The sequence below is a fragment of the Mus pahari genome, chromosome 11 (assembly GCF_900095145.1).
Source record: "Mus pahari chromosome 11, PAHARI_EIJ_v1.1, whole genome shotgun sequence".
Taxonomy (NCBI): domain Eukaryota; kingdom Metazoa; phylum Chordata; class Mammalia; order Rodentia; family Muridae; genus Mus; species Mus pahari.
This window is the reverse complement of record NC_034600.1, coordinates 22,036,635-22,050,218: the sequence shown is the minus strand read 5'-3', so window position 1 is coordinate 22,050,218 and position 13,584 is coordinate 22,036,635. Positions and strand designations below refer to the sequence as shown.

The 13,584-nt window shown below is 42.2% G+C and overlaps 1 protein-coding gene across 1 annotated transcript in view; it reads left to right on the top strand.

Annotated features, from left to right (window-relative positions):
- Positions 1 to 1,784: 1,784 nt before the first annotated feature.
- The window catches only part of Atp6ap1l (ATPase H+ transporting accessory protein 1 like), a 23,435-nt gene continuing 11,635 nt past the window's right edge, over positions 1,785 to 13,584 (top strand). Inside the window, exons 1-4 of the mRNA XM_021208804.2 lie at positions 1,785 to 1,942; positions 8,475 to 8,515; positions 8,796 to 8,857; positions 9,472 to 9,689. Of these exons, the coding sequence (XP_021064463.1) occupies positions 1,848 to 1,942; positions 8,475 to 8,515; positions 8,796 to 8,857; positions 9,472 to 9,689 (416 nt within the window). The 5' untranslated portion in view covers positions 1,785 to 1,847. The remainder of the gene's footprint in view (positions 1,943 to 8,474; positions 8,516 to 8,795; positions 8,858 to 9,471; positions 9,690 to 13,584) is intronic.

Sequence of the window (13,584 nt, the reverse complement as noted above, 5' to 3'; positions counted from 1 at the left end):
GTGGAGAGAGGGGGGAAGGAAGAGAGAGTAAGAAAGGTGAGGGCTTAAAGAGAGCCAAGAGGGGCCAAGCAGCCCCTCTTATAGTGGGCTGGGCTATCTTGTTGCCAGGTAACTGTGGGGAGGAGCATACCTGGCTAGAGTCAGGTAACTGTGAGGGTGGCGTCTAGCCAGAATGCGAGAAGCTTAGGACATTGTCTTTGTGACTGATAGTCACAGAATTATGGAGTTGGGGGCTCTGTGGTTTTAGGCACCTGTCTCTGGGAACATGGCTCACTTTTCTGTCTCTTGTAGAATTCTCTACTGGGTCACTGGAGCAAGCCCCATTCAACCAAAATAGGCTGCCTATTGCAGTCCCACAGATGATTACAGCATCTCAAGTGGCCCAGGTTGACCTTGAACTAACTATGTGGCCAAGGATGAAGTTGAACTTGTGGTCTTCTTGTTTCCAGCTCTCAAGTGCTGGAAAACAGATGTGTGCCAGTTCACCCAGCATATTATTAAGTTATTATCACAACTCTTCCCCTTTATCTCTGTATTTTTGCATCTTCCCCATTTATTATGCTTCATTTTCCTTTTGTAGTTTTCCGAAGGGGTGCCTGATGCCACATGAGGAGGAGACAGCATACAACGAAGAGAAGAATGTCACCAACATGTCCCCAGCTTCCCTAAAATCCATTACCTCTACCAAAATTCAACTAAAATCAGCCCTTCTCAGGCTGCAGAGATGGCTCTGTGGTTACAGCTCTGCCTGCCCTTCCAGGGGACCCACATTGGATTCCTAGCGCCCACATTGTAGCTAAAAACCATCTGTGATTCATGTTTCATGGGATCCAAGGCCCTCTTCGGCCCTCTGAGGGCACTGCATAGGCACTGCACAGATAGAGGTTCAGGTAAGACACTCATACCCATAACATAATAATTTAAAAAATCAAAGATAGTCTGTAACCTACCAGTACTTTTCCACTTGAAGTATCAAGTTCTGAAGCGACAAAAATGCCTATGTTTTGTTTTGAAAGAGTCTCAGTGTTGTGTTTTTTGCCATCTCATCTTCACCAGAATCCTTTTTACCCAGCATATAACAGCATAGAAAATACTGGACGTTGTTCTGATATCTTCCAGCCCATGCGTCGTTGTCCTGTGTGCATACCTCCTCCTCTTCCCCTCTGAGGCAATTTTTTAAAGCACCCCTGCCCCTGGTTCTGCAGAAAACCTTCACAGTAGGGAGAACTCTGGCTGTTACAGTAGAACACTCTCAAAGCCATCCCACTGGGCTTTAGCTGGCTTTAGCTGCTCCTAACTCCAGAGCCAGAGGTCCTCAGTATCACTCCCAAGCCCTCTCCGGTAGATGAAAAGTTCACATTCAACAGAGAACTGTGACCTAGGACGTGTGTGGAAACATAGGTGAGTTCTAGAGACTGTTTTACCAACTAGTTTACCTTAAAAATGGAAAAATAAATACTTTGTCCATTTGAGAAAGAAAGGCAATCATTTTTCTGGAAAGCGGAGTGAGAACCTTAGTAAAGTGTGTGAAGCAGTCACACAATAGGGCTACTTCCCGTAAAGGGATCACTAACGATGCATTTTCTCTAAAACCCGCTCCTTAATGTTTTAATGCAATGAATAATTGACAAGCTAAATGCAGTGTTAAGACTCTGTGCTTCTGATTGAGCCATTGTCAGGTCTCGCCTTCCTTCCCCCCCACCCCACCCCCAACAGTGCATCCTGGGAAAGCTATCTTTTATTGGCTGAAGGTGCTGTCAGTCACTTGGCAAGAACAGTCCAGCCTCTGCTCTGCTTGCTCTACAAATGAACAGATGTGCTTGGCTTGAAGAAGCATACACTTCTTGATGGGAAGAAAACCCTTGTTTAGCTTCTCACTTTTGCTCTTATGTGCGGTGTTTTCAGTCGGTTTGGATCAGTTACTTGCCAGGAAGAATGTAGGGTGAGTAACGGCCCATCCTTGAATGCGATGTGTTTGTGAACCTCGGTGCAAGTGTGATAGCAGAGGTTCTGTCTGTTCTTTATAGAGTTACTTACCTGCATTTGTTTATGGTTCAAAAATGCATAAGCTAGGTTATACCATACAGCTAACGAGAGTATTTATTATACTAGACTTTTATTGTAAGAGGCAAGGACTATTGTTCAAAACACTAAGAAACACTGCAGTTGTGTTAAATATACCACTGCTTAACCAACTCTCAGATCAGACGTGGTTCCGGTTTCTTTTATGTTTATAAATAGGAGCTAAGTTCACAGTGTCTCCTGTCATAATTATATGAGTGGAGACCTAAGGGATGCGTAATCTGTGAGCCCAAGGAAATGGTGTTAAGTTGCACGGATTAATAGAAGGTGCCGATGGTTTAGGACAGCCCTTGCAATTAACTAGCACTGTTTTTGTTTTCTTGTCTGTTTTCTTTCTATATCTTACAAAGGAGTACACACGTATCTCTAAAAAAGTATATTTAGAATCTCAACCGCAGCCACTGTATGTCTTGTTCCCCAATTATTCATGATGTGCCATCTCACCAAATGCACTGGGGACATTCGTGTGAACACAAAGCCAGCAGCTAGCAGGGTGATCTGGCAAGGCTCCTTGAAGAACTCCTAACTCAGCAGCTGAGAACAGCTTTAAGAATAGACATTAAAAATGCTCTCTTCTCTCCCTAAATTAATTGGTGCTTTCATTGAAGCCTACTTTTAGATAGGACATGGCTTAAATGTCTTAGGTGGTTAAATGTTACCTTGTTTTGTTTGGGATGGGTCTCTTATAGCCCAGGCTGACCTTGAATCTGCCCCTAGTCAACAGTGGCCTTGAACTTCTGACCTCCTAGCAGGCTCCAAGGTCTGGGATTATGAGCACATACCTGGCTTTATAATATCATGGAATCCTGCACTTTTGTGCTACTCAGCAATAAGATTTAGGGCCTTGTGAATGCTAAGCAAGTGCTCTTCCACTGAGCTCTATCCAAGTCTATAAAACGTACTCCACCCAGTTTATATAGAAATAAATGTTTTTTTTTTTTGTATTTATTATGTTGGCAAAAAAGTGTCAAAATTAAAAAATCAGATCCTGCGTTTATTAAGGCAAGATAAGGTATAATTTTAGTTTCAGGAGCATCATAGATCTTAGAAATCGTATAAACAACTGTACTCTTCAAGACAGCTGCAATAGCTACATGTTACTAATTAGTACATATGGAAAATGTGGTATGTATATGCAGTAAAATTTTATTTCATCCTAAAGAAAAAAATTATGGCATTTGCAAGAAAATGGGTGTAACTGAGCTATTAGGTAGCACTTCTGATTTAGAAACAGAGATGTAGCATGCTCTCTTTCTCTTGGGCAGATTCTAGATTTTAATATAAGTGTGGGGGCACCGAGCAGTGTAGGTCATGAAACTAGAAAAGGGACCATGAAAGGAAAAGGGGAGGACTAAAGGGAGGGTTGGGGAGGAGCACACAGAGGAGGTGACTGACATGTGTCCTAGAGAGGAAGGGGCTTGGGGAAGAAAGAGGAGAGACGGGTGTTGGTTGTGTGGGGGCAGAACAGAGCGGGGAGGACAGTCAGTGAAAGCAAATTATGTATGACAGTCCAAGAATGAAACCCCTTATTCTGTGTGATAATTTAAACATTAAGAAAGCGCAAGTTAAGTCACGTAGGTGGCCATCCTAATCCAGTAATGCATGCTAACTCACTATGAAGGAACCGATAATTCCTATTTTGTAAATGTTCTTTCACATCATGGATCCGAAATGATCTTTTAACTCTGTAGGGCTATCCCTAAGAGAGATGACAGCAGGTTAATGCAATGCACATTTCTTAAGCTGAAGAGAGGTGTGGGGCATGCTGGGGCATGAAATGGCTCTGTGGGTGTAAAAGTGAAGTGTAAAAAGTGAAGTGTAAAAGTTAAGACCGGACTTTGGACCAGCACCCAGATAGAAAAGCAAGCCTTGGCCATATTTTGTTATGGTTGAGATCAAATTTCTAACAAAATCTCACTTGCTCAGACTTAGGGTTCTGTGTAAAGCCTGTCTGCACTGCAGTATATTGATCAAAAATGACATTGTTGGGGCTGGAGAGATGGCTCAGCGGTTAAGAGTGCTGCTGGCTGTTTGTTCTTTCAGAGGTCCTGAGATCCATTCCCAGCAACCAAATGGTGGCTCACAACTATCTGTAATGGGATCTGGTGCCTTCTGGCCTGTAGGTATACATGCAAGGAGAACACTGTATACTAAACAAACAAACAAACAAACAAATAAACAAATAAATAACATCTTTAAAAAATGACATTATTTTTGTATGGTTTTTTTTTGTATACATTAAAATGGCAGTGAACTTCTTTGTTTACTTTAAGTCCTTCATTAACAAACACATGGAGAAATTTGATTAATAGACCAAAGTCTCAAATAGATGAAGCAGTTTAATGGTATTATGACTTGTTCATTCATTAAAATACTTATAGTTACAACTATTCCATAAACTCTTCTATAAGCTAGGAATTCCCAATTGACTCCATAGATTTTATTATTCCTAGGTAAAAATCTACTTTATCAATTCTATGTTTTTTTTTCCACTGAAGATACTTAAAAATTAAATATACAAATTGGTATTATGATATATACCTTGTGAATAACATTTGTACTGAAGAAAAATTAAAGTGTGTGTGTGTGTGTGTGTGTGTGTGTGTGTATGAAAAAGCTTTGGCTCTCCAGAAAGTGTTTTCTGCTTGTTAGCACTTCTTTTGTATATTTAGCGATGTTTTAACTCACATGGGAGGATTTGGAGGTTAGGCAGGTAGAGGTGTTTTACATAAGACACACGTTGCTCAGGAAATTAAATTTCTCAGTGCCCCCAAGTTCACCAAAATAAGATTGGCTTCTGAGGACTGACTCATGCCAACCCCATCCCATGAGGGACTTAATGGACATGTCTCCTAGGCTGTGTGTGGCTAAGCTGCAGAACGCTTGCCTCTCGTGAACAAAGCCCTAGGTCATTTCCCAGCACTGCAACAATAAATAAATAAAACATTCCATGCAAATTGGTTCATATGAAAGCTTTTAAATATTCGCTTGTCAAGTCCCAAGCTATAAACATCACACATGCCTATAAATGTGAAAGTGTGTACAGACAGATAAAATGTGTTCTATCTATCTATCTATCTATCTATCTATCTATCTATCTATCTATCTATCTATCTATCTGTCTATTTATCTATACTGTGAGGTATTTCCTAGAAATGGATTAGAATAAAATACTGAAGGCCAGGCGTGGTGGCGCACGCCTTTAATCCCAGCACTTGGGAGGCAGAGGCAGGAGGATTTCTGAGTTCGAGGCCAACCTGGTCTACAGAGTGAGTTCCAGGACAGCCAGGGCTACATAGAGAAACCCTGTCTCAAAAACAAAAACAAAAACAAAAAACAAAAAAACCCCCCCAAAAACAAAAACAATAAACAACAAAACAAAAACCATAGTCAAAAGAGTAAAAGAACCAAATACTAAGGGATACATTTTATGTGCCTATTAATTTACAATTCTGTAAAATGAAAAACTCATACAAAACGAGAGCCAGTCTATGTGCTTGGGATGAAAAGTGGATGGTGATGGGCACACTGTGGCAATGCTTGGAGAACCTCTGGTGAGTGGCAATGGTAGTCTTTAACTCTGTTGTAGCTGTAGGGTCACGGTTATGCTCCTGCAACACTGGTGTTGACCACATTACATGGACGTAGTTTACTGTATAAAAATTACACTTGAATACTGTCCGTAACAATGAACAAATTGTTGCATACATGTGAGGAGCAACTAGGAGACACTTTCTCAAAGTTGTCACCTGTAGACATTTTCACTAGATAATTAGAATACAGTATTAATTTGTAACCAGCTCTAGTTAATTATGTATGAAGTAAGATTGGCTGTGACACTAAGGCTGAATGGGGGGTTGCGGTACGTGGGGGAGGATCTTGTGTTTTGGCTTGCATTTTAAAAAATGATTTATTTTATTTTAGATCATTGGTATATGTGTGTGCGTGCATGACACCTGTGTATGGGTACTTGAGGAGGCCAGAGGCATTAGCTCCCTTTGGAGTCAGGGGTCCAGGAAGTTGTGGGTCTCCTGATGGGGGTTTTAGGACTAGAACTTGCGTCTTCTGGAAGAGTAATACATGTTCACTGAGCCACTCTCTAATCCCCTGTATCACATTTTTTTTTTAAATGCTTGGAATGCATGACAAAACATTTCTCTATCTCCTGTCTTAACATTTTACTTTAGAAATTCATGTTAAAGAGCTTCGCAATAAAGAGCCATCTACTATAATGTCTTGGAGCAATGGATCTCAACCTTCCCACTGCTGTCCCTTTACTGCGGTTCCTCATGTCATGGTGACCCCAACCATAAAATTATTTTGTTGCTGCTTCATAACTATAATTTTGCTTCTGTTATGAATTGTAATGTATATATCCGATATGCAGGATATCTGCCGTGTGACTCCCACAGGGATCTCAATCCACATGTTGAAAGCCACTGTCCTAGAATGTCAGCACAGAGTGAGAAATTTGTGTTCGTGAGTTGTCCATTACTATAAGGAATTACTCTACACATGCTATTTTGAAAAAAAAAAAAAAGAGGCTCATTTCTCTTATGGTTTTGGAAGTTCAAGGGCAAGAAACCTGAGTTGACACAGATTTGGTGAGGGTCCATGGCTGATGGTTGATGGCTGATGGTGAGATGAAGGGTATTTTGGGAACAAGGAGGCACATCTTCAGCAAGGAAATTGAGAACAGGAAGGGTAATGGTTGCTCTTTTTATAGCACTGTTCTCAAAAGAAATACTGAGGGCTTGTAGGAGAGTCACCACTGGGTTGTGCAAGAACCACCACACATTAAGGATGTCTGCATCACCTGTCTCCACCTGTCTGCCCAGTGGACTTTTGGAGGACATTTAAACATCACCATAAATATGTGCGATTAGGAATAGGGTGAGGACATCATGATGCATTTTTATGATATAATACTGCACGAAACTCATTGTGTCAAAATATATGACAGCATAGGTAAATATTTGTGATGCATGCTGAAGTCCAAAAATTATACAGTGAAAGACAAGATGTTCTTTCTTTCTTTCTTTCTTTCTTTCTTTCTTTCTTTCTTTCTTTCTTTCTTTCTTTCTTTCTTTCTTTCTTTCTTTTCTTTCCTTTCTATATATATTTCAAATATATATATTTGAAATTGAAACAGGGTTCCTCTGTATAGCCCTGGCTGTCCTGGAACTTACTCTGTAGACCAGGCTGGCCTCGAACTCAGAAATCTGCTTGCCTCTGCCTCCTGAGTGCTGGGATTAAAGGCGTGCACCACCATTGGTGGCTGAATTTGCCTTTTAAAAAGTAAAATTGAATATTGAATATTTTGCCTATCATAAAGTGACAGCACGGTGTGAGAAAAATTTCATTGAAAAATAATGTATTGAATATTATTATGTTTTCGTTATTGGTTAAAGCTTGGTAGATAGCTCACTGTTGGCTGCCTTAATCTCCAGTGAGTGTCAGCTCAAGGATGGGGAAGTGCAGCCTGAGGTCCCCACAGGCTGCCGGAGTTCCCAGACTGTGGATGACAAAAGAAGTCAGGTTCTCAGACTCGGGCACTACAGACACCAAAGGATGCTGAGCACGGAGTGGAGGTCCCCATAGGCTAGGTCTAGCCTGGAGGTCGAGGGTAAAGGGCAGAAGGGGAGCACCAGCTGGGTCCCTGGGGAGGAGAGAGTCCTTGGCTTGCTGGGCCAGTGCCTTGGCTTGGTGGAGATCAAGGCTGAGAGCGCAGAGAGGCCTTCTTCCAGAGATTAGCAGCCGGCTCTTTAGACTAAGGCTCCATTGCTCCCCACAGGGGATCCCGATGAAAAGAGGCAGTCCATAGTTTTAAAGCATTTATTGCCATGGTAGAGAGTTGTGATGAGTTAAACTGTACCCCACTTTCTCAGGGAGGGCCTGAGGTTAAATACCTTTTACAGGGAGGAGTGTCTGGGGAGGAGAGCTTAGTTGGCTAAGCCCTTCAGGTCTTTAAGTACCTCATTAAAATGGAGATCTGTCTTGAGGCTATGTGACCTGTGGTTGTGTCCTCTATCTGTGGAGGGGCTTTGGGCGTTGCCCTTACATGACTGATGACCACAGACCTATGGAATGGAGAGCTGTGGCCCCATGCCAGGGGCCTGGTGTCTAGGAACCAGGCTGCCTCTAAGGGTCCCACAAGTAAGGATGACAATTGATCCACAAAGTAGAAAAATTTCAGAAATGTCTGTATTTTCTATATTTTGTTTGGAGAGGATGTGTCGTATTTAAGTCAGAAATCCCTGGCTAAAAATATTGCATTCTGAGCGGCCACAGTGTGCTTCCTGGCAAGATGGACACAGAGCTTCTCAGAACTTCCTGTGAAGCCTCCACTACAGATGTTTGCTTTGCATTTGAAACTCTATTTCTAATTTCAGTTCTCAAGAGTCTTCCAGTAAAGAAGTGGATGTACGGAATGGTAAGGCTTGGGGTTGCCCTTTTGGTTTCCTGGGGGCAGGGATAAGGAAAAGCCTTTTCTGGGGTACGCGAATCTCACCTGTGTTGTTTGCACTTAGAATCCCTCCTGGAAAACAAAACAAAACAAAACAAAAACCTTTTAAACTAGGGCATCTTAAACGATAAGCCAAAACAGGCACAAACAGGATCGAGTGCAGTGGTTGGCTCATTAGCATCATTCAATCATGTTAACCAACTGGTAGCATCCAGCCTTGGTGCTCACATCATTATTTATTTGACAGGTCAAAAGAATATCGGAGAGGTGAAACCAGTCCAGAATTTCACAAGGATACCCATTGCACAGGTATGGCTGTTGGCACATTAAACCTTGACCTAAGTAACATACACACCTTTCAGTGCTCTCAGAGCTACCCTGAATGTATACCCATTAGTCATGTTAATTATTAACACACTCTTACTTGAACTCTGGGTAGTTGAGAAAACCATACAGTTTTAATTGAACTTACCCTCTCATGTTTTCCTCACAGTGTTCAGTTTTTTGGTTTTTCCTGCAGGGATTACAGCAAGTGCTTCTTTTATTATCGGGGAACTCACCGCTCTCTCCTGTGTTTCTTTTTTTTTTTTTTTTGGTTTTCCGAGACAGGGTTTCTCTGTATAGTTCTGGCTGTCCTGAAGCTCACTCTGTAGACCAGGCTGGCTTCGAACTCAGAATTCCTCCCGCCTCTGCCTCCCGAGTGCTGGGATCAAAGGCGTGCGCCACCACGCCCGGCCTCTCCTGTGTTTCTTTCATTTGCATTTACCCTGGAATAACTGCTCCAGTCTTAGTGTTGTATTTTAAGTAAATATTTAACATGTACCCATTATTACAGGATATGAATTAACCTTCTTATCTGTTGGAAGACTTTGATTCCAAGGACACAAATTTGTCTCTTAAATTTCTTTTATTTGGTTAATCAGACTATTAACTACAATCTGAGCAACAAACTCTGGAGTACGTTCAGTCATCACAACCCTGTTAAGTTCCCCAGGGATGGGATTCCCTGCATCCTCTTCTGGACTAAAAGGATCACAGTTAAGTTTAAGAACCAGACGTGGCTGGACCTCACAGACGAAGCACTTGGTCAGAACACTACGGTGGACACTGGCAGCTCTAACTGCAGCGAGGAAAGTGCCATGTAAGTGAGTCTTCCTGTGAGGAAACCTCAGAGGCTCTGCATAATCCATTGTGACAAGCCAGCTTGTTTTCTTTTGTCACCCTAATTAAATAACAAGTCACAAATTAACTTAAAAATATTTCATTGGTTTTTCCAGGAATTTCATACAACTTGCTTTGATCATAGTCACCCCTAACTGTTCCCAGATCCGTCCTCTACCCACTCACCTACCTAACCAACTACTGAATCTTGTTTCATTTTCTTTTTTTTACCCAACAAGCAAATTTTGTCTGTGCGAATATTTTTGCATGTGAATTCCACTGGAGAGTGTTTGAGTAGTTTTATTTCTGTAGGCTTTAAAAGTGAAAGTTTCTAATTAATTCTAAAAAGGAAGGAGAGAAGGAAAGAAAGAAAGAAAGAAAGAAAGAAAGAAAGAAAGAAAGAAAGAAAGAAAGAAGGAAAGAAGGAAAGAAGGAAGGAAGGAAGGAAGGAAAGAAAGGTCTTAGGGTATCCACTGCTGTGAAGAGACACTATGACCAAGACAAGTCTTACAAAAGAAAACATTTTATTGGGGCTGGCTTACAGTTCAGAGGTTCATCCTTTATCCTCATGGCAGGAAGCATGGCAGCATGCAGGCAGAGGCACAGCGTTCAGTGCTGGAGGCACTGAAGGGGCCAATAGTTCTATATTTGGATCCGAAGGCCGCCAGAAGGAGAGTCTCTTCCCCTGTTAACCCAGGAGGGTCTCTTCCACACTGGGGGAAGCTTGAGCACTAGCAGACTGCCAGACCTATCCCCACAGTAACACACTTCCACTAACAAGGCCACACCTCATAACACACTTCTCATGGGCCAAGCATATTCAAACCACCACAGGAAGGAAGGAGAGAAAAGTTTGTCTGTGAGCATGTCCATATTTAGAAGAAAGTTTGATAATCTATCAATTTAATTAACCAATAATACTAAATTACCCAGTGGCCCTATGATATCCCCAGTCCTGGACTGTTGACTTTTCCTTATAATACCAGGCATGGGTACCTCCTCCCACGGTACTACCCCAAATCAAAGGGTGGTTACTTTCACAATAGTCATGCCATTATTGAACAGGTGGTGCATCTTGCCTAGAAGGTTGGTGTTTTGGTTGCAGGGTTCACAACTGGGCTAGACCAAGGAAACCTCTACTTCCTGAGCAGCCAGAGGATGTCCTTCTGTACTTTTGAAAGCTAACCAGCAGGGAGGTTTCCAGCTAGGTTCTAGCTTATTCTCTTTGTATTATACAATGAGGTATGTGATATCTTCTACAATGTGCTCTTGTTCTCTCGTTCTGATAGGCAACCAAGAACACTGACAAGAGCCTGTATTTTTAGAGGAAGAAGAGAGAAGGGAGGAAGGACAGAAAGAAGGGAGGAAGGAAGGGAAAAAAGCTTATTTTCAGGCTTGGTCTCAACTCTAAATGTTAAGTACCCAAATACACTGCTCTTACCATGAAATGAACTTAGCATAGCAGGGTGTACATGTGTCTTAGTGGGTGACTCAGAAATGCCTATTTACTCAGGACTAGATGTCATGTTTGGTCATGGTGAGAGATTCTCAAATTATCGAACATGGCCAATTCCACAGTTGGTTGTGTAAGAGGACAATTGGTCAAATTTCAGAGACTCACTTTTTGAGCAATTGAGAGTGAACAGATGCATTAGCCTTGGTCTGAGGTAAGCAGATTCAGTAAATGTCCCCACTGAGAGCAGATCACTTCCAGAACATCTCTGCTTTTCAGGCATCCAAATCTTTCAATTGTTTTTGTTTTTGCTTTTCTGTTGTTTTGGTCCAGGAACCTGAGCTGTTCAATTTGTGTCCCACAAACCCCGTTTAATATTTGTTGGTACAGCGGGTGCTTTTGGAAGATTTTTTTCTCTTGTTCTGGCCTGTGATGGTTAGGATACTTTGCATGAATCGTAACATATTATGCATGTTCTTCCATGTGCATTCTTTTTATACTTTATACAATATGGCTAGAATTGCTGGCTTATTCCTGACCTTTGTTTCTTGTTTAAAAGTTCTTGATGATGGGTGGAAATGGATTATTTTGATATATTGTATAAAGGATATTAGGCATCTTACCCATCAGGATGACTGCCTCCTAATAGGGACTTAAGGAATTATAATAATTACAAGATTTAGGGAACTGTTAAGAATTCATCTACATTTATTTCACTTGTTACAACACAACTATCAAGGACTACAGAAGAGAAGCCTATGTTGCTGAGGGCTCAGGACTTCTTTCCCAGGCTCTAATGAATTCCCTACTGGGCTCTTTGTTTGTGGTCAGTTGTGTGGAGAGAGGCTGATTGCCTGGGGATAAGCACGCTTGCCCAGAGCTGGCTGGCGAGCCTCCATTCCATTCATCCTGACACTAGGGGGTTATGGGAAGATCAGGCCGCACAGCTTTTACTGGGTTATGGAGACTTTACTCATCAGTGGAAACTACGCTTGGAAAGAAAACCAAGACTTGTCTTGCAGGTCCAGTTCTGCCAGAGAGATGTGTGCCGTCAGGTCCCATGGGCTTGTCACATGTCAGCTGGCGATGGCGGTAACATTTTGCTGTAGCTGACAGCCTTTGTGCACTTAGGGACAGTTAGGGATGCTGTGGCCTCCACATCTGGAGGTCATCACAGTGGCTCTCCAACAGGTCACAAGAAATCGGGCTGAAAAGGCGATGAAACGTACTGGGCTTCCATTGGGGTGCTAAGGTGTCTTTAAAGGAGATTCACTCCCAACTTCCTCTTGGTCTTATCTCACAGGATTAAACAGATGAGGACATCCAAGGCTCCAAAGGACTTGTCAGGTGCTGTTCAAAGCAGTGGCCCTTTCTCCTTAATACCAACAACGAGCCCAATGGAGTGCTGCCTAACCACACACTGGAGAGGCCATGGGGCTTTCTGCTTGTTTTAAAATCAGATTTAAGATTACCTTACTTTTTAATTTATGTGATTGTGTCTCTCTGTGTGCAGATGTGTGTTCAGGTGCCTGCAGAGGTGACAAGAGTGTGCTGAATCCCCTGAGGCTGGAGTTATAACTTGCTGTTAGCCACATGATCTGGGTGCCGGGACCTGAACTCAAGCCCTTTGGAAGAGCATCAAGTGCTCTCTCTGAACTGAGGAGTCCTTCCTCCAGGCACATGTCTTGTGTTTTTTTTTTTTTTTAAATTATTTTATTAGATACTTTCTTCATTTACATTTCAAATACTATCCCAAATGTCCCCTATACCCTCCCCCCACCCTGCTCCCCTGCCCACTCATTCCCACTTCTTGGCCCTGGTGTTCCCCTGTATGGGGCATACTTGGTTTTTATAGTGCATAAGCCAGGTATTGGACAGGCACCGATATATTATCTTCCTAGTTACTGTCCTAGAAGTATACTCGGGTGTGAGCCCACAGTCAGAGTAGGCCAGGGTCTTCTTCCCAGGATGTGAGGGGTTGTAGTTCCAGCTGGTAAGACCTCTGGATGGTGATTCCTCCAAGTTCTGTAAAATAATGAGATGCCTTTGCCATGCCAGTGAGGGGGCCTTTGTGTTTGAGAGAACCAGAGGAGGAGTTGCCGGAAGAGCAGAGAAACCCAAGTGGAGACAACCATGTGAGGTCAAAAGCCCAGACTGAAAAAAAGATGACCATATTTTAGCTTTTGGAAACAAAATATTCAGGGAGGGGCAAATTTGGCAGACAGATTTTCTGTGGAGGTCTTTTTAAATAGTGAAAACCCTGCAAATAGAATACAATGCCAGCATCTGTGCGCATTTTGAGGTTGGACATTTATAGTGCAAAGAATTCAGAATCTGTTTTAAATGTGTAAGAACTGGGCACGGAGTGAAATCTTTTTTCTATTCTTGCTCTGGGTTGTATCCACTTTTGTGTTCTTAGTTA